Source organism: Xiphophorus couchianus, chromosome 5 (genome assembly GCF_001444195.1).
Source record: "Xiphophorus couchianus chromosome 5, X_couchianus-1.0, whole genome shotgun sequence".
Lineage (NCBI taxonomy): Eukaryota > Metazoa > Chordata > Actinopteri > Cyprinodontiformes > Poeciliidae > Xiphophorus > Xiphophorus couchianus.
The window spans coordinates 24,106,410-24,126,540 of record NC_040232.1 but is presented as its reverse complement, the minus strand read 5'-3'; the positions used below and the strand labels follow the sequence as shown (position 1 = coordinate 24,126,540).

The 20,131-nt window shown below is 41.0% G+C and overlaps 1 protein-coding gene across 4 annotated transcripts in view; it reads left to right on the top strand.

The window, feature by feature from the left end:
• The window catches only part of zfpm2a (zinc finger protein, FOG family member 2a), a 168,443-nt gene that overhangs the window by 15,320 nt on the left and 132,992 nt on the right, over positions 1-20,131 (top strand). For 2 of the 4 annotated variants that reach the window (XM_028017832.1, XM_028017831.1), the window contains exon 1: positions 7,965-8,010. The exons of the other annotated variants lie outside the window; for them this stretch is intronic. In XM_028017832.1, coding sequence (XP_027873633.1) covers positions 7,980-8,010 — 31 coding nt within the window. In that variant the 5' untranslated portion in view covers positions 7,965-7,979. Of the gene's footprint in view, positions 1-7,964; positions 8,011-20,131 lie in introns of those variants that run through there. 4 annotated transcript variants of the gene reach the window in all.

Here is a 20,131-nt window from a genome sequence, read left to right as displayed (position 1 = left end):
AATGGGTGACAAAATTCTAGATCATATGTTTAGGATATTCGGGGTTTCTTCCACCATTTTCATGCTGATAACGTTGAGTTGTGCTATGGCTGGTTCTGTATTTCCATTCGATTTCCCTCCACTGAGAAGAATCAACTCTTCATTTTACACCCGCTACTGACTCCCATTTTCCATGGCAACTAGTTGTCATCTTAACTCGGCTGATTTCTCTACCATCTCCCCTCTATTGCTCTTAATCATGACAGTTTTTTAAACATGCCTCCCCTCTGCATTTAAAAGCATATTTTGTGGCACTCACAGGCCAATTCTCCCACTTCTGGCTCTCCGCAACAGCTTTTCAAAAGAGCGTCCGTGGTAATCAGGCTTTTGAATTATGAACTCAACATTCCCTCTTCTTTCTTTCTTTCTTTTTTTTCTCCTTCTAGCCTGTGGCTTTGGGGGTTCAGATCCGTGCATAATGTCTGGTGATTGCGCGGCATTATGGTGGTTTTGGAAAGCCGGGGGTTTGAGGTCCAGCCACGCATCATCTTTCCGCAGACAATGTGGATCTGTGCGTCTCTCTGAGCTCATCAGGGATGGGGCGTTGATTGCTTTTTGATTCCCCTCCAACGTGGACGAGGTCCTGCATACATCAACTAATTAGAACGTACTTAGAGCATGTGTATGTGACAGACCCCACACTTCTCATCAGATCCTCAGCCCAAGTGCACTAACCACACACCAAAAGGCTTTACTCGATTCAAAAGAAAAACAGCTCAGTGGCGGGATGTGATGGCTGGGGTGCGTGGGATGGGAGTTGATGTCAGGGAGAAGTAAAACACTATGACTGAAAGGAAAATGGATAAATGACACTAATAAAGACGTCCTAAATGCCACCAAACAGATTCCCTCTGTTTTTGCTTTGGCTAAATTGTAGAACGGGAACAAAATCACTTAATGAAGAAGGCTAAAAGCTCAGTAGAAGCCCTAATCCAAAAAAATTCAAGAATCTCTAAGGTTTTAGGTCCTCAGTTGACCACGTTTTCTTAATGACTTCACATGGAGTAAACATGGAACAGTGGTGAAGCTTCTCAGGAAATTTGTTCTTGAAATTAATTCAAGAACACAACAAAGATTCATCCAGGAGGTCACAAAAGGGCATAAAGCAATTGAGCAAGGTAAGCGAATGAATTTTGCTCCCAAGCAGGAAATCTTGAATGAGAATGTCTGGTCTTCAGTTTACCATCCACAAACTTTATGTAACGCAAAAGAAGAATCTTATCGTCCAAAGCACGCTAGCAACTCTGTCTGTGGATAGCTGGAAAAAAAAAAAATCTAAGTTTTGGAGTTGCCTTGTCAAACTCTGAACTTCATGCCAACTGATAGTCAATATGCAGCCATTTTTGGGTTATAGCTTCACTACTACTTGCTAAAAGCATCTTATGGAAGTATTTTTGCGCAGGACAGTGTCAGGATGCTACAACTTGTTTGATTATCAATAACATTAGACTGTGACAAAAAACAACAAAACACCCTTACACATTTGCATGTGTAAGGGTGCAAATACTTTGGGTTTTTATAAGGTAAATAGATCAACTATTGAGTGCAACAAAACTCTCCAGACCACATTCGGGACCTTTAAATGGATGCTCAGGATTGCTTAGGGAGGTTGTTGCATCTACTTAAGCTGCATAAATTTACCCTATACCATCAATTCATGCACATTAATGAAATTACAGTGATGGAACATCAGAAAATATCTCCTTTCAGGTCGTTTCAGAATGCCTTCATAAGTCAGCCCGTGGGACCTTATTTCTGTTTCTTTGCCTTATGAACACACACACACAGAAACTCACCGAATGTCCTAGCCTCATGCTATGATCTGTAGAAGGTATTGGGGTGTTGCTATATATTTCATAAAGGCATTCTATTACACCCCTGTGGCTCATAGGTAACAGCACACTGTGGTCTGGTCCCCAGGCAGCGGAGAATAAAGTGTAGGACGTGGCGCTGGAACAGGAATCTAACTGCTGTTTCTGCGGCAAATCTTGACTTGGATCTTAATTCCAATAAAGAGTTATATATTTATAAATTTTTTTTTCTCAAAGCATAAGCCAAGCAAGAACACTCCACTCTGTGTTTTCAGCAGGTGTGCTTTATTCAATATCATTTCAGATAAGAGCCGTAATCCGGTGGAGGAGGAGGGCATGGTGATGTATATTGACCAGCTCAGTGATAGCGACGCAGCGCACCACTACCGTGCGCAAGTAGTAAATAACGATTTGTGTCATCGGCTCAATCAGGTGCTGAGGATTATGGAATTCCGTCCTCATTGTTGTCAGCTTCCAACTTTATCGGAAGGAGTCGGAATATTTAAATGGGTCACGACTCGGGGAAAGGGAAAATACAGCAGCGTAGAAAACTGCAACTGCAAACTTCGGTGTGTTTTATATCCATTTTATGTATTAAAATGTGACAGAGTGACTAGACCTGTCGTAATAAGCAAAGAAATCAATTATTCGCATCTCAGTAATTTCCAGTTTCATGATTTATCTTCATTTATCTCACTCCTTCTACCAAAAACTGAATGACTAAACTCTTCAGTCTGGTGCTTTGGTCTCAACTAGTCCCTTTTTTGAAGGACAATTTTGTTTAGAGACTTTATAATTAATTTCATTTCTTGCTTCTATTATTTTGTTTGTTTATTTTGGATATTTAAAATGTCTTCCAGTTCCATTGTTTAATGTTTGTTAGAATTGAACGTTTATTGATCTCTGAGAATGTGTTCTTCCATTACCACTATATCACTTGAAAATCGCCTCATACAAGATTTCTGCTTATAGCAATAACTTTTGAGACAATTTATCATCCAGGAAAATTTGTTGTCATGTCAGGCCTAAGAGTGACAAAGTTGTTGTAAAGTGGAGGGTTTCCCTGTTTTAATGAAAGTCTGGAAACATTGGTGTACATTTATATTCATCTCTCAGTACTTCGATCTCTCCACATTAAATCCAGTGGAACCAATTTCCTTCAGAAGTCGCTTAATTAATAAATGGTGAGTAATTTAATCCCAGCATAAACACATCTTTTGAATGAAGTTCTCAGATGTTTGCTAGACAAGATTACTGAGTTAACAGAATCACAAAGAGTAAAGGAAACACTGGACAGGTCAAAGTTGCGATTTTGTAGCTTTAGGAATCTCACTGTTCACACCTTCGTCTTCCACCACTCATCTACCAAGTCATGGCCGTTCTACTTAACTGACTCGTAGATTACACAGTGTGAAGTTTTGCACCTGAAAACACCATCTGTGCAGTGAAGCACGGTGGTGGCGGCATCATTCTGGGCAGTGACAGGGACGTTGGTCAGAGTTGATGGCTGGCTAGTGCAAGCAAAAGGAAAATCCTGGAGGAAACCCAGTTGAAAGCCAAAAGCAGAGTTGAAATTACATAGAAATCCAGATGAAACTGATGTTCACAGATGCACCGCATCAACTTAGACAATTTTACTATTTAATAAGAAATATGGAAGCCTTTGATTAGAGACATACTGTACTTTAGCTATGAAGTTATTCACCAGTCATTTGCAAATGCTGTAAAAAATATTTAAAAACATGTCAAGTAGCAACTAAGTCAGGGGTGTCCAAACTTTTTGTCACATGGGCCAAAATCAAATTAAAAGTAGTTTTTTAAAGAGCTAACTCCACAAAGAAATTGCCAATTTCCTTTGCCAACTCAACAATAATGAAAACATCTAATATTTTGATGAAGGAAAATAAATTACATTTATTTGTAGAAAATCTATGTTTAGACCAAAACCTGAAAAGGAGTTTTGCCCATTTGCCTCATTAAAAGAAGAGGATGCAGTTTGCTAATTCTTTGGGACTTATTTTGGAAAAAAGAAAAACATACAAAAACTTAGTCTATTTTCAGCACAAGAAAGGGAATTGGGTCACTCTCTATGAAAATACCAGCTGCAATTGTTCAGGTCTTTTAAATTAATTAAATGCAGATTTGGGTGCATTAAAATCTGCTTTAGAGTAAAAATCTCTGGGTAAATGTGGTCAGATTTACTATGAACTAAAGGACAATTCAAATTCTGGTTATTAAAAATGAATGTTTTGTGTTGTGCCTGACTTTTGTTTGATTAGAAAATCATTCCAGGGTCCACAAATGACCTCAGGTCACGCTTAGAAAGCTGAACTATCCTTGGACTGAGTATTTCAGCTTCCAAAGCTGCATTTTCTCTCTAATAACTTAGATAGACGCCACAAAAAAATCAATGAATTGGCAAATTTTTCACTAATTATCTAGAATTACGGTCCATAGAAGAATCAATAAATACTGAATTGTGACTAGGCCCTAATCCACTATCCTGTGTTTTCTGTAATATTCTTATGCGTTTAAAATATCTGACTTAATAAGGTCTTCCATAAAATAGAAAATAGTTGAGTTACAATATTTCCACTGAGGAGAAACAAATTTTGCTGCTTCCGAAGCTTCTCTTCCTTCTCGAGGCAAGCTAATGCACTAGCATTTGGCTAACGTTGGAAGAGCCCCTATTAATAATTCATTCATTTTGTTTCATGTTGCGATCAAAATTGCCCCAATATATCAAGAACAAACATTGATAAAAGTGTGCAGAATCCACACAAGCTATTGTCGGATTTTTGACTGCAGCTTTAGTGGGAAGTGATTGGTGTCTGTGCCACCTCCCTTCTTCCCAGACAGGATTGTTGCAGAGTTGCTAGAGCTCCAGCGGTGAGCCGGGTCGCTCGGGTCAGTACCACACCGCTAACAGTCTCACCTTTCAGAGTGACTTCCATCAGTGCAGCTCAGCCCCTCTGTTGCTCCCACATGCTTCATTTCATCAGGGTTTCTTTTATCTTGACCGGCCAGGCCCACGACCCCTGAGCACTGATAGTCCGACGCGACTGCCACAAAGCGTTACTGGGGCATTGTGGAGAGTCAGACAGAACCTAACTGGGTTAAGTTTTCTCTTCCATTTTAAGTTTGTGCCGGCGTGTGAGTCAACCTGACCCGGATGTGTGTTTCTGCGCCAAACGGTTCGGGTGTGAAACCTTCAAACAGAGTTAACCATAAGCAGGATCTGACTCAGAAAAGGCATTTTTATATGTTTGAAGCGTGTTTTTTAAAGACATATGGGATGGCAAAAGGTGCGACGGAGGTTTTTACATCTAATTCTGAAACACAGAAGCCCTGATTACGCTCTGAAATTTCCAATTTCCATGAACCATGAGTGTGTCATGTTTACTTTTCACTGCATGCCAGAGGAGAAATAAAATGCTCTCGGTTTCCTGTAAAGACGGGCATGAAAGGAAGCACCGAGACTTCTTTTAGCCCTTTCTCCGGTGTCGCCCCTCTCTACCGCTCAGGTAGTCTCTGCCATCTGACTGCTGTTTGAAGTCGGCACAAGTCGGCAATATTTGCTTTTCAGAAATCCTCGCCCACTCCGTGTCTCTTTTTGAAAATATGACCCTTTTCGCAGCCTCTATCGGTTCACCCTCTAAGAAAGAAATGGCTCAAATTAGCTGCTTGGTTCAGTCAGGCCTTTTCTGTATGAGGGGTTTCGGTTCATTTGTTGTGACAGGGATCACCCTGGGTGATGGACAGCTCTGGGTGGAGGGGAACAAGGGGGTGTTGGAGAGTGTGAGAAGCTAGGCGGGGTAGGGAGTGGCGGACAGGCCCCGGTTCAGACCTGCTGGGGTGCGATCTCACCAGAGAAGCAAGGCTTGGCCAATCTTAGGCACCCTTCCCTGAAAAGCAAGTGACAGAAGGTGACAGAGAGGGAGATTAGACAAAGCGTTTGTCAGAGACAAAAAAAGGGGGGGGGGTAAGGTGCAATTTTTCATATAGTGGATTCTTTGAAATCTTTTATGTTTTCTAATTAGAGGTGGACTGAAACATCAATTTGGCTCTGATAAGGACGATTAGTAAAACATTTCTTTTTTCTGATAAAGGAGCAAACCATCCATGTACACTGGCTGGTCATACTAACAACACTCTTCAGTATTGAAGTAATTACTGCTGGAGGAAGACACAGCTTTTTTTTCTAATATCATGAGTCAAATACATGTGAGATGATGTTTAAAGGGGCGGTGTTATGTTTTCTGGCCACATAAGTAACTGTGAGCTTCAGCTGTTATGAAAACGCTGTATTTTGCTGAATGATAAATTGTCACAGAAGTTATCGCAATAAGCGATAATATTGTTGTTTTGAGACGATTTTCAAGTAACATAATGGTAATGGCATAATAACACAAGTAGATCCTCTCAAAGATCAATTAACTTAATTTTCTAATAAACATCTAACTCTGGAACTGGAAGACATTCTAAATATCCAAAATAAATAAACAAAGCAACAGAACAACAAATAAAATGGACACTGAAGTCTCTGTAAACATTTTCTCTTCAAAAACTCCTTAGTTGAGACCAATGTACCAGACCGAAGACTTTAATCATCCAGTCTTTGGTAAACAGAGACACGCAAGAGAAAATCAAATAATCATGCAAATGGAAATGATCAAACTAATTTATTACATTATTAATTTATTGAATTGAATTGATTGAATGTATATATTAAAAAATAACTTAGAAGAAATTTGATTTTGCATCATAGCTTGATATAACACCTTGAAATTGGCCTCTGTTTCTTTAAGAACCTCCTACCCTGTCTGACATCCCCCGACCCTAAGCACGTCATCAGCACAATGCTCCTCTTTGATGTTCACAGGCTTTCTTATGAGCTCAGCAGGCGTGAAGTTCCACTAGGAGTAAATTGCTGCTGCCGCTAGTCTGAAGGAACTGAGTGGAGGAGTTGTGGGGGAGGAGTGCTCTGTGGGATGGGAGCTCGGCTGTGAACCAAGGCTTTGGGTTAATGGACACCTTGTTATATGAGCAGACGCTTATGCACCTCCAATGGCCGCCATGCATGAATCATTCAAAGCAACACTCAGGTGTGTGTTTGATCAGGAAATGACGTTATGACACGATATAAAGCTCAAAGAAGTCAATTTTTTGTAAAACTTCCTGTTTAAGGAAGCTCTATTTTCATAACGGTTGTTCATTCAGGCTGCTACAACAGAGAGCTAGGCTTCAGGATATGTTGGGTATTTTGTTACTTCCTTATTTTGCACTTTTAAAGGGTTGTTTCAGAACCAACTTTTGAAGGAACAACAAACCACCCGGAAGTAATTTATTCCCGCCTTGGGGCCGTTTTGTCAGCCTGGCAACTTAAATCTGCGTTGACTTAAGCAGCTAACAGGAACGCAGCAAAGTTGATCTCTGACAGACAGACAGACCTGTGTCTGTGTCCCACTTTTGAAACTTTTGGCAGAAAATTACAAATCTTAAAGTCATGGTTAGGATTTGCAATTTGTGCATCTGTTTATAGCTGGCAATGCTATTGAAGTTGTACTTTTGTGTTCCTGCTAAAACGGGGAAACCCTTTTTTTTTTCTTCTTTACAGTCACTTCTCTTTCTCACACACACAGTGTGACATCATCTCTGCTCCCAATTTAAATCATTATTGGCTCCTCACAGCTGGAAGGCTTGACAAAAATATTTGAACATTGTTAATCACAGAGAAATTGTATCTGGTATCTGCATTGACGGGTCAAAAATTAGAAAAACTTATTTTTCGGAGCACCACACTCTGATTGGCGCGTATTTATTTATAATATATACTAAATTAATTTGATGATGTATAAATTGCTTCACCTCTCTGGACCGCCACCCCTTTCAGTGTAATGAATTAAGGAGGTGACGTTATACTTTCTCCCGAAATACCATCCAGCACGAGTGCATGTTTTGCTGCCTTGGCTGCTATTTTTAATGGCATTATTCAAGAAGGGAGTGCGCCAGAGCTTTTTCCCTCATGGGTGCGTGTGTGTATGTGTGTGTGTGTGTGTGTGTTTATGTGTAGGTGGGTTGGAAAGGGGGCTGCGAAGCAGGCTGAGACCCCGGCGTTATCAGCGCCAGATGCACGTTGACTTCAGACTTTCAATGGAAGGTAAAGAGAGAGGGGAGGGAAATTAATGAGAGCCATAAAACCAGCAGGATAAATAATTAGCCAACTGGTTCTGAGATCCGTCCCCTCCTTTTCGTTTGCCGCTTCAAATAAATCCTCCTCGCAAAGTTTCTTTGTCAAAACTGCGAGTCGATGCCGGTAGTTGCATCTGTGTGCAGGCTCATTTGCATTTTTGGACTTTTTTTTTTTTTTTTTTTAGGCTTCAGCTGCTAGTATTTTTGCTGTGTTCACCTGTCTTTTTTTTTTTTTCTCATTGTGTACACATGAGTGACACGTTTCTCTGTCTTCCCACTGATAATTGACTGGACCGGTGCCTCCTTCCACCCTGCGCAACATGGATGGACACACACAAAAAAAGAAAAATACTTTGAAGCTGCTCATAAATCATCTGGAGTGTCACTTTTGTGTCCACACAAAATGTTTTGCTTCGAATAGTAATAATTGTAATGGGGGCTTGTTTGCTCAAGACTTTGCTTTGCACAGACAGCAGAAGCGTTTTAAACTGCACGTTTGTCCAACAAGTGATGTCACTTCTCTGAACCATCTACCACTTTCCTTTACTTCCCCTCGGCTCAACCGTCAGGATCAAAACTAATTTTTTGCTGCATTAGAGGACACTTTGTGCCAGTGTGCTGATCTGGAGTGTTTACATGCGATTCAGTCCCTGAGGATTTTGTATTATTGTTGTCACACTGTATGGAGCACAGCCACTCACATTGTTCTAATACACCAAGCGGTAGATTTGGGGGGGGAAAGAAAAGGAAAAAAAGCTGAGCAATCACAGAAAGACTTACCCTATCCTGCAGTCTTTTGATCGCTATTCATATGTCTGTGCTAAGTAATCTTCCCCCCTAATCTCATTCACAGATATAAATAAACAAGCAGTGCTCTAAATGACACGAGAGCACACGAGTGAACATCCAGGGGGATTATGGTAATTTTCTGGATAAATAGGAGTGTTTAAAAATGGGGGAAGTAAAATTGTTGTTTTTAAAAATGGGTTCAGACTCCATGAACCCAGAGACAGCAGATAATGTGCGAATAAACTGACTCAATAATGGATGAAGTGGCAGCTGACTTTATCTGAAGATGACTTTTTTAAGACAGGTCTGGATATATAATCATGAGGTGCTTATTGGTTTTATGGCATACGAAGGTTTCAAAATTAATGTCATTTTAATTGAATGCCGGTAAAAGAGCCAGTCTGAGTTTTCTCCAGCTCTGTGGAACATATAGGAACTATACCCCTTCCCCACCTGTTGCTGCACATTGACAGAAATAAACAAATTTGATGTTTGGAAATATCTCCTGTTGTGATAGCAACACTATTACTCCTATTAAGTTAATGGGTTTTTTTTAAAACTAAATGAAAAAACATTTAGTGGTGGTAAGTTTCCTGTTGCCAACTCATAGTAAGGAATGTTGCTTCTGGCTGTACCAAACGTTCTTTTTTTTTTCATGGGTTTCCTGGTGATTCTGACTACAAAGATGCACTCTTTATAGTTAAAACGTTTTGGTTTGGTTTTAACCCTCCAGTTCAATTGGAGGCCTGCAAGCAAAACCAGTAAAACATGAATATTTGTAACTTTTTGTATACCATAGCTTATGTCGCAGCAAAGTAAGTCAATTACAGTTTGATTTTTTTTTGCGGACTTTCATACAGAGATCTGAATAGTTTCTAAACATAACAGTGTGGCTAAGTTGGTAACAATGAGTAAATTATGGGAAGCTTGTTTCTGCAGCAGCAGTCTAGCTATCAATTCTACCAAATGTGTTATAAAGAGAAGGAACACTTATTATTGTAAATAAATAAATAAACTCCTGCTACGTACAGATGATTGTTACTTTTTGCTTTACATGAAACTAATTTGACTGTGTTGCACATTTTGGTTTAAAATTTTCGTTCAAGTAATGTCAAACTCCTCATAGCTGCAGTTTCCGAGCTCCCGCCTCACAGAGCAGTCTTCTCCCCCAGACTAGCAAGCAGCAATTAGCAGACACCTGGTTGAACTTTTATAACTGAAGGTGACATTGTTTCTTGATTGTGCTGTAAAATAGCACTGGGTGCCTGGAAAACACATAATGCTGCCCTTTCAAGTTTACAGTACTGTGAACATCCTATGTTAGCAAATGCGTAGCGATACAGACATAGCTTCAGAAACTACTAACACAATCAACAAAACACTGTGCAGATCAACGTTCCCACAACGCCAATTGATTCTTTGGGTTTTGGCCTTTTATTTAATCTTCTCTAACTTGACATTTGCTAAGTCAGAAATCAATTATGTCTTCTCTTCAAATGAAAGGCAAAAAAACCCTAGTATGTGGCTTTAAAGTCAGCCTAGCTCGCCTTTGACACGGTGCATTACAAAGGGAAAGGAAAATCACACTGCATACCTGATCCATAAAAAAAAATAAAAAAAACCTTTGAAATGGATTGCTGGGTGCGATCCAGTCTGGCACAAGTCATGGCATTGATGGCACAGCCTCTGGGTGTAGGGATGCTTGGCCCTGGACAAGGCGGTTGCTGGGCCCCGTATCAGTGGGCATGGGCCCATCCTCCGGGAGCTCCTAAGCCATGCTGTCTGAAGAAGAACTGATGAGGTTGGCAGCACATGTGGGCAACGTTGCAAGTTTTTTTGTTGTTTTTTTTTTTTACTTCTGTTAAACGCGGAACCCGATGTTATCATCTTTGGTCGCTACAGCGACAAACCGGCCGAGACGGCTTTCCGAAACAAAAACTTTGACTCTTTTATTATTCATCCCGTCTACACCAGTTGCGGACCAGTTCCCTCTTTAACCCTCGATGTGATGAGCGCACATTCTGCAAGTCAGGAAGCTGACAGCCGGAGGAAGTTTTCAGAAATGGTCGATAATCCGCCAAAGGGGGAGGCAAAGAAACTTCCATCTTTGATGAGAAGTTGAAAAGAGCGCGTTCCACTGTTGGCTTGGCAGAACGGCAGACATGGCCGCGGGGCGGGGCGGGTTCTGACCAGGGACTGAGCTGTTTTAATAGGGCTCACCCAGGGTTGACGAGAGTGCCGAACGCACTAAATCAGAGGTGTGAGCTGGGGCTGCCAGTACATATCTTTTGTCTTTCATTATCTTTATTTCCTTATTATTTTAAATGGCCAGTGTGTGCATGTGTGAGTGTTTTTTTTCTCTTCTTCTTCTTCTCTAGAAGCTTTTTTGATATCCATTTAGATTGGGGCTTCATTAAAAAACCTCAGACAATGGAGTGACTTCTAATTAAGAAGTGCCGCATCTGGCCCCTGGCACCCTATCCCGTTGTTCCATCTATTTTGCTGGGGAGAATTCATTTGTTTCTTAATTAAGAAAAACACCAATAGCGTGAAAAATCTGCTTATGGTACCTGAATCCTAATTAGCTAAACAGTGAGGGGAAGGGGAAATCACATTCCAGTAGCCCTAGAAATGAACTCAGAGCTGATAAAAATGAACTAACTAGCCTTGCATAAATCCAAGCTGTGGGAGAAAGTGTACCATCATTATGGCTAAGACAATATGCAAACTATCTTCAAAGAAATCAAATTGCCGGAATGTTTTCATTTGCATGTATTAACCATTAACATAATGAGGAGAAGTGACATTGGACCCGGATTGTGTGTCTGTTCGGATTGATAACTCCGCTGCATCTGCAAATAGTCTCCTCTGCAAAATTATGCTAGCAGTCAAATCAGTGCTGAACTGTGGAGGGAGAGGGAGAATGATGAAGAGAGAGAGGGAAGAGAGAGTGGAGGCTTTTGCGTTTTTGTTTTTTGTTTTCTCGTTTTATCGGGGAGCTCCGTGCAAACCTGCTGCAGTGTTGAATCTGAGCCATCACCCCCCCACACACACACACTGCCCAACAGCAATCCTTAAACGGCGAAGGTGCCGCGAGTCATTGTCTCTGAGACTCTGCGGAACGCCGCCATGTGTGTGTCTTTAGAGAGACACACATTTAGCCGGAGACGGACTCTCGAGCGAGCACACTTCATGCCCGTATCGGACATACTCACCCCCACACACGCGCCTTCACACACACACTCGTGCATACATGTGTCAACTCCCTTTCCCAACACACACACACACACATCCGAAGGCTTCCAGGATACCAAAGGCTCACTTATCTGCTCCGTAAAGACTCAGCATGGCCCACATTGGCGAGTTGGCGGGCAACCAGCCAAACCCGCTGTGTAGTTCCCCCACTGCAGGCGTCATGCAAAACACCCAACAGTCTTCAAGGTTCAAAATAATATAAATATATATATATATATTTTTTTTTTCCCAGCATGCTATTTCTCAGGATCAGCCTTTTAGGTCAAATTATTCAATTAAGTGTCTGTTTATTACTGATACCAAAAGCTGGGTGGCAGTTCTACTTATCACCTTTTTTGCAGATTGGTGTTCTCACGGAATACCACCATAAAGATTGCCTTGGCTGTAATTAAAATGGCACAGGGACAAATTTTGGTGCAGAGCTAAGAAATGAAGGAGGTAGGGCGAACCGCTGGGGCTGCATTCAGAGAAATTAAGTTGAGCCCTTAAATCAAAGTTACAATGTCTGTGTACCTAGCGTAGAAAGGGGGGAAATAATGCCACCTTGTCGTCATAGTGAGGTGGGACACGGTCAGCGAACAGGGTTGTTCTTTGTGGTTCCGACTGAAAGAAGCAAACCCGAGTCGGCGATGGGTTCTGTGCCTCTTCAGGCGCTTTCTGAATGCCAGCCGGGCCGGCGTCCATCCACCAGTCCAGTGTGTTTGATGAGCTGTTGGCAGACTCCGGGGACACGTGTTCCCCGTTCCTCGTGGCAGACGCACCTTTCACCATCTCTGACTCCAGTGAGCCTGCATGCGACTTCTCAGGCGGGGGAAGAAAAACCAAAAGGAATCAAAGCGTATAATCTGGGAGTGTTAAGCCAGAGAATAACGGGGGGGAGAAAAGAAAGACCTGAGCGACTTTTGGATTTCGACAGAATCTTCTGACAAAAAAAAAAAAATTTGCATTGTTATCTCAGATAGCTGGTGATGTTTTTACTTGGTTGTACATTTTTTTCAGGGGGTGAAATATGTAAAAATGTAAACCGAGCCTCTAACGACTCCCTTAATGACGCGGATCTTGCCTTTCCCTCTCGCTCTCTCTGCCGGAATCGCGTCTTAGCGGGCTTTCTCGGCGCGGAGGATGTCTGATATCTGAATATTAAAAGGGAGTTTCAAGCTCATCTGCAAATGTGATTTGCACATATCACACTCGTGCAGTCGTCAAGCTGCTTCATCGCCAAGCTTTCTGAGCAAAGAAGACATGGGGAGGGGAGGGGAGGAAAAAGAAACAGAAAGATGCACATATGGGTTGCTATTGATGTATTCCGTTTTTGACCTAATTTAAATCCCTGCCAAACGAGCTCATATGCATACTGTACATTTGCTAAATTACGGAGTGTAAACCTCGTCGTCTCACCGAGACAGGTGTAAACATCAGTGTTGTCATAGTGCGGCTACCTGTAAATATGATAATTGGGCCACTCTGCAACAGAGTCCCCCTAAACCCCCACCCCCAAAAAATAATTTGGACATCATTTTGACGGCCCTAGGGATTGCCCCATCGTTGAAACGAAGGTGGCCCATTGACATGCCGTACACGGCAGGATATAATTACAGCCGCCTGTCTTTGTTCCCGAGTTTGCTCTCAGAACACCAGTAATTATTTGTGATATTTTGGTATTCTTTTACGAGTGAGCTGCTCTCTGTGGACTTGGATCATTACACGGGTGAAAATGAAGTTGCGAATGAGCTCCTCCGCTGCCAAATCCCCAAAGTTCTGCAATTGTGTCAGCAGGGCTGAAGGTTTAGTCACGATATTTTTGGAGCAGTATTGCGGTAACTGTGGAGGCGGGTGTTTATTGTGTCGTTTTGTCATTTATTGTGATAAATTTCTTATCATGATAAGAATTTAGATAGATTTCAATTAATGGTGTTTTAAACCCCGCAAAAAACTGTCGTTTTTGCCAGGGTTGATAGTTTTACTATTTTCTCCACTGTTTAAGTGAAAGCATCAATAAATACTAATAAGTTTAAAATTACAGTTACTGTGTGCAGCTTAGTGATACAAATTCAATTTCTAGTCAAGGGTAGTGACTTTTATCATTATCACAATAATACTGCAAATTATTGTGATATAACTATAAGTCCATATCGTCAACCCCGAGATAACGACAGAAGTGACAATATAATTGCTGTCATGCAGTCACAGTCAAACAGTTACCCAACAAATAAGTAATTAATAGTTCTTATCATCACTGTTATTGTTATCTAAGGGTAAGCACTATCGACCTAAAGTTTTATCATGAGAATTTGCGGTACTGTTCTGATAATCATAAATGTGACAATAAAAATGTTTTATTACTACTATTTTAGGCAACTGTAAGACTGTGTGTCACAGCATTTATAGTCCCACAAACACAAATAATTATTTCTTGAAAAACAGTCCCACTTGTAATACCTTTCTTTGGGAGATGGGTCACATAAAGAAGTGTGATTTGTGTCTCTAAACTGGTCACAGTAACTCATATTGCTTTTAATACAATAAACATTGGATAAAACTAACAATTCCAACAACACAGACAGTTGGGGGGGTTTTAAACATAAATAATTAGGATTTGTTGTGGCAACAATAAATCTACATTCTTATCATGATAAGAGAGGTATCACAATAAACGATACGATAAATGCCAAATGTAACATAATGACAGGAATGTTGCTAAGTGGAGGAAGTTCCAGTACAAAAAAAAAACCTGATTTGAAATTTTATTTGGGGGATCTTGACACACAACGGCTCCCGTTCCTCCTGATTTCCGGTGTTGTCGTCGGCTATCTGCAGAGCGTCGGGCGGACGGCGCCGATAATAAGGGGGCAGTGCCAGAATATCTTTAGGGTATGAGGCGTGTCGAGCTGCGGTTTGTTGTCATGATAATCCCCTCATTTGTAATGTCGGGATCAGCGGGTTACGGCTCTCCACTTGCCTCCCGTGTCAAGGCTTGGGACCGGCGAGGTGGATTGTCATTTCTGAAGCAATATTTTGACAGCGCCTTCACTTTACTCGTACGCCGAGGCTCAAAGGTCAGAGCTGTGCCACTTCCATTTACTGTGCATGAACACTCAATCCCCGAGGAGCTCTCTACATCTCCCGCCCTGCCACACACTCTCTCTCTTCTTCTCTCTCTCACACACACCACTCTTTGTGCCTCTCGCTTGTTTTAGAAGATAGATGTCAGAGCTGCTCCCCTCGTCCAGCTTTACAGCGAGTTTAAGGCTCCTAAACTGCGGGGGCAATTACGGACTCTCTGTGTTTGCTACGGAGTAACTAGGAAAAAAAAAGCTCAATATGATGCCTGTTTTCCATTTCTGCCACCATTCCAATTAGTGTATCAGAGTCGGTCCTTGCCTACCTCCTATCACTCAGACGCACAAACACACACACACACGCATGCACACCCTGCTTTTTTTTTTTTTAACGTAATGTGCTGTGATTTTCGCTAAAACGCGACGTGTCAATGGTGTAGCTGTCATCCGTTTCCTCTGTGTGCTCAGTGCCACCCCTCGCATGCACAGGCGGGTTGTGTCAACCAAATAAGGCACTTGTCAGTAACACAAAAAAGACATTGTTGCCGGGCCATTGTTACCTGCTCTGCCAGCTATCATATAGAAAGTGATAGAGTGACGGTGTTTCTGCTAGCTCCAGAGCCCCCCCACCCACCCCCCGCCCACACACCCCAGGGGTATTATGGGTGTAAATCTACCTCTCACAGTTGCGCTCGGGGCTAGAGAGAGCATCATCATCATTAGCCACAGCAGATGGAGGGGCTTCAGCGCTGCGTTGTTTCTGCTGTACCAGCTCTGCTGCTGTCAGACTGTTTCTGCTGGAATCTGGTCTGGCACAATGCGAGTGGATGGGAGCAGCAGCACACAGTTAGTGATGAAATGGACATGAAATCAGTTGAAATGCACACACACACACACACACACATGTATATATATATATATATATATATATATATATATATATATATATATATATATACACACACCAGGAGACTGATTCATCATTTGTTTGTGTAGTTGTGATTGGGGAGGTTTAGTTAAGCACAGCTCAGATGGTTTGTGTTATTTTATTATATTTTGTAGACAGAGAAGAATCAACATGGTGATGACTGAAAATATGACAAAAAAAATTACAACTATAGGAACGTTTGGCTACAATTTTTTAAAGTAATTTGTTATATGTTTTTGTGTTATAATAATGTAAAAACGATCTTTTGTGTTTGAGCGTTTGGTCGTTTGATCCGTTAGACGCCCAAAACTCACAAGGTCTTAAAGGCGATGGATTCTTTCTTTCTTCATTTATTTTAATGACAATTATTGGGTATAAAAAGGTCAACTCTAATTCTATTGATGTCAAAAATGACATGCTCTAACAGAGTGTAATATCTGGCTATATTTGTTTCATATCTAGGTGCATCCAGGGCTTAAATATTATGTCTGATTTTCTCGGGCTTTGGGTCATTTTGCCCATTTGTTGATGAATACCCACATTTCAGCAGTTTGACTCTTTGGTTACATTTTATACCTATAAACAAACCATTTTGTAGCCAGGTGCTTAAACCATTGTGTATCAGTTTATTTATTTTTTGTTGTAATTCAGTATTTTCATGAATTATGGAGATAATACCACAAAATATCAGCTCTAACATATCATTTAGCTATATTGTATATTATTTCCCAAAGATTTTGTTTTGCTTCACCGTTCTATTTATTTGGCTCTGATGAACCCCTGGTCAAACCAAAATAACTGAGCAACCTGTTCTATTGATTGTTGTTGTTGCATAACGATTATTTGTCACTCCAGACTTTGAGCATGTTGCAGTTACTTTAAAGCATGAGGTGTCAAAGGAAGTATGACATATTTTCCTGGCGGACTGATTCAAGTTTGATGTATGCCCCATGGCAGACGGGTCCACTTCATATCGGAGAAGGTTGGTTAGAGAGCTAGCAAAAGTATAAATTAGGCAAAATAGTCAAATAAAAGGAAATAATTTCCTTTTTCTTGTTCATAAAATACATAAAAACAGAATGATCCCATTTATTTCTTGCCATAAATGCTCCACCAAACGGCATGTTCATTGCACTTTGATCAAGTTTAGAATCAGGTTTGGTACAAATGCTGTCCATGGGGGGTCATCTCGGAATTCCTTCATTTTCCGTCTCATTCCAGGATGAGATTTAATCACCAAATAAAATCCAAACAGTTTTCATAGCTCTTGAAAGGGTAAATGGGAGTTTTCCAACATCGGAATTGGGAGGCGAGACGTCGAAGATTTAAAATCGGCACGAGCCGGTAAAGACGGGAATCGCTGCGTGTCAACTACTTTTGTCACCTGTAGAAGCAAAAGTTTACAGAGATGAGAAATAAGGCCCAGCTCGCCAGCCGATGTAGGAAAACCTTCAAAACTTCATCATCCTTCATTCGTCGTTTCATCAGGCACACTGACGCAGCCGCCGAGCTTCCATGTACAGTGCAGCAATAGGTGGGATTTCATGCTAATCGCAACAATCATTTGTCAGCAGGGGAGTATTTATCTCCGGCAGCCACGAGCTGTCCATTGATGCAGCAGCATTTCAACATGTATTTGAGGCCTCGCTATCCAGGGACCAGCCTGTGTGTGTCCATGTGTGTGTTAGGGGGCCCAGTTTTCTCTGAAGCGCTGGCAGAATCCTAATGGTCCGGCGTGAGGATTTCACATGGCCACGTCAAGAATCACGAAGAAGGCAGGGGACGGAGGGAAGAGGGAGAGAGAGAGAGAGAGAGAGAGAGAGAAAGATCCTTCTCGGTCTGTGTTTTAAAGGACAGTGCTTTGAATGTCATTTGACAATTTCCTTTTAATTAGAACTAATTTACAGAAAGATGCCCAGCAGCTAATCTTTACAGGATAATTAACTTCTATTTTCTTTACTTTTAATTAAAAAGTGGGGAAAAAAAAAAAAAAGATTTAGCTGATCCATAAAGAATTGTTCTTTTGAAATGTTCATCAGACTTCACACTTCTTTTGGCATTGGTAATATTTAGATCCTATCTGCCGCTCGCAGTCTCTCCACTGAGTTATTGCAGCGATTTTCTCCCTCTTATCCGGGGGTATTAAGAAGTAGAACTATCAATAGCAGAAATAGGAACCAGAGGCAAATTAGAATTGAATTAATGAAGAATTTATTGCAAAAAGACCCCCACCCCCAGCCCCCACCCGCGTATCCTTTATAATACTGGGATGAAATTGACATCTTAGATATATCCGTTTCATAGAAATTCCTTGATGGAGAAATGCTGTTTTATCGACATTTTCTGATACAGTAATCAGCTTCCTTGTTCATAAAAAAGCTCTTTAATTTCTTTGAATTGATTCTGGACTAAAAGCTAATTGTTGCAGAGGCACTGTTTTTTCTGATATTGCTATTTGAGCCCCCCACCCCTGCAGGCTTGCAGTGATAAATTCTCCACGTTTTTTGGGGGGGGGGGTTCTCCCTTTTTAGGTTAAACAGCTGCGTCCTAATAAGTGTTTAAGTCACAGTACGATCGCCTTGTGGCTCAACAGAATGAAAAGTCCCCTCAGCCTCATCAGAGCTGTGGGAGAAAAGTCCTTCCTGGCCAGTTAGCACCTTCCAAACAGACTTTACTTAGTGGAGATAAAGTGAGCCAATATGAGGTGAGCGTGCTGCAGACAGAGCCTCCACTCATCTGCAAACGAGCCAGTGGCTGAAGATGGATGCCCCCACTTAACCATGATAGCTCCCTGGAGGAGCCTCACTCAATGGCTTCATTAAAAGTGAACGTTGTCGTGAAAAGCTCGCTTATAAACCAGTAATTAAGAGCACACATATTTTACCTGCTTTGTTTCAGCTGTCACCGTCACATGGTTAACTCACATTTCCTTATAAGTAACCGGCCGACTCGTAAATCACTCGGTTTGACGAGAAGCGGCGAGGAACAAGACTTTGTTTGATTCGACTGCATTTTAAGACCATTATTGTACCTATACAGATAAAACAAACTGTTAATTTAGTGACGTAGCGCAGGTTTACAAGTCTAATATGTAGCCTCCTTGCAAGACCAGAACAATCTAAGTAATATCCTGAAGTATAGAGACTGAGCAGTCCAATTGAATCTGATTACATAGACACTTTCAAATTCGGTTACATACCAAATTGAACAGTGAATTACACTGAATTAGATATACAAACAGTCTGACTGTTTGTATATCTAACTTGGGGTGATATTAATCAGTATTTTTAAGATGCTTAGGTACATTAGTTTATTAAAATCCACTTGCTCAGTTAAATGAGGTGAATTCTTAAATCATTCTGACAATTACTTTTTTCAGCTGATTTGCCCTTTCATGTTAGAAAAGCTACTGGTTCGTGCTTGTGACTAAAAACAAAACTGAAATAGTTACTGTATATCTTTTTAAAAATCAGTTTTAACAAGTTGGCATATAAACCATTCTCCTGATAGCCACAGCTAATATGTGCTATTCGGTGGCAACAACTGCCTCAGAGTTGGGAAGCTCAGCTTGCTAGCAGGTTTGATGTTAACATTAGCACCGTTGCTAAGCTAGCTAAAACTAAAAGACATTTTCTCAGTCACAGGTTCAAAGATTTATTTTTTCTAATAGAACTATTGGCAGCATTATAATGTTAGGACTCTATCAATTGAGGTTTTGTAACATTGCTGGATTTTTCTGATGACAAACAATTACACAACCTCAGGCAAGAAGTAACTTCAGCTAGGTTTAAATGCACACTCTACACACTTCTGTTTCTGACATGTATGGGGTCTTAAAAAGTTGGTGTTTTGTTCTGAACATCCTGGTCAGAAGGGAGATCCAAGACAGACTTGGATTTCTTCAAATACTGGCAAAAAAAAGGTCTTACCAAAAACTGTCCAAATCAAAACATTGTTTTTGGCTACCATATTTTTACCATTAAAAATTTAACACGGTTTAGATTGAAATGTTGGAATGTCAGTATGCGGCTAAAATTTGTTGATAATAATCAGTGATA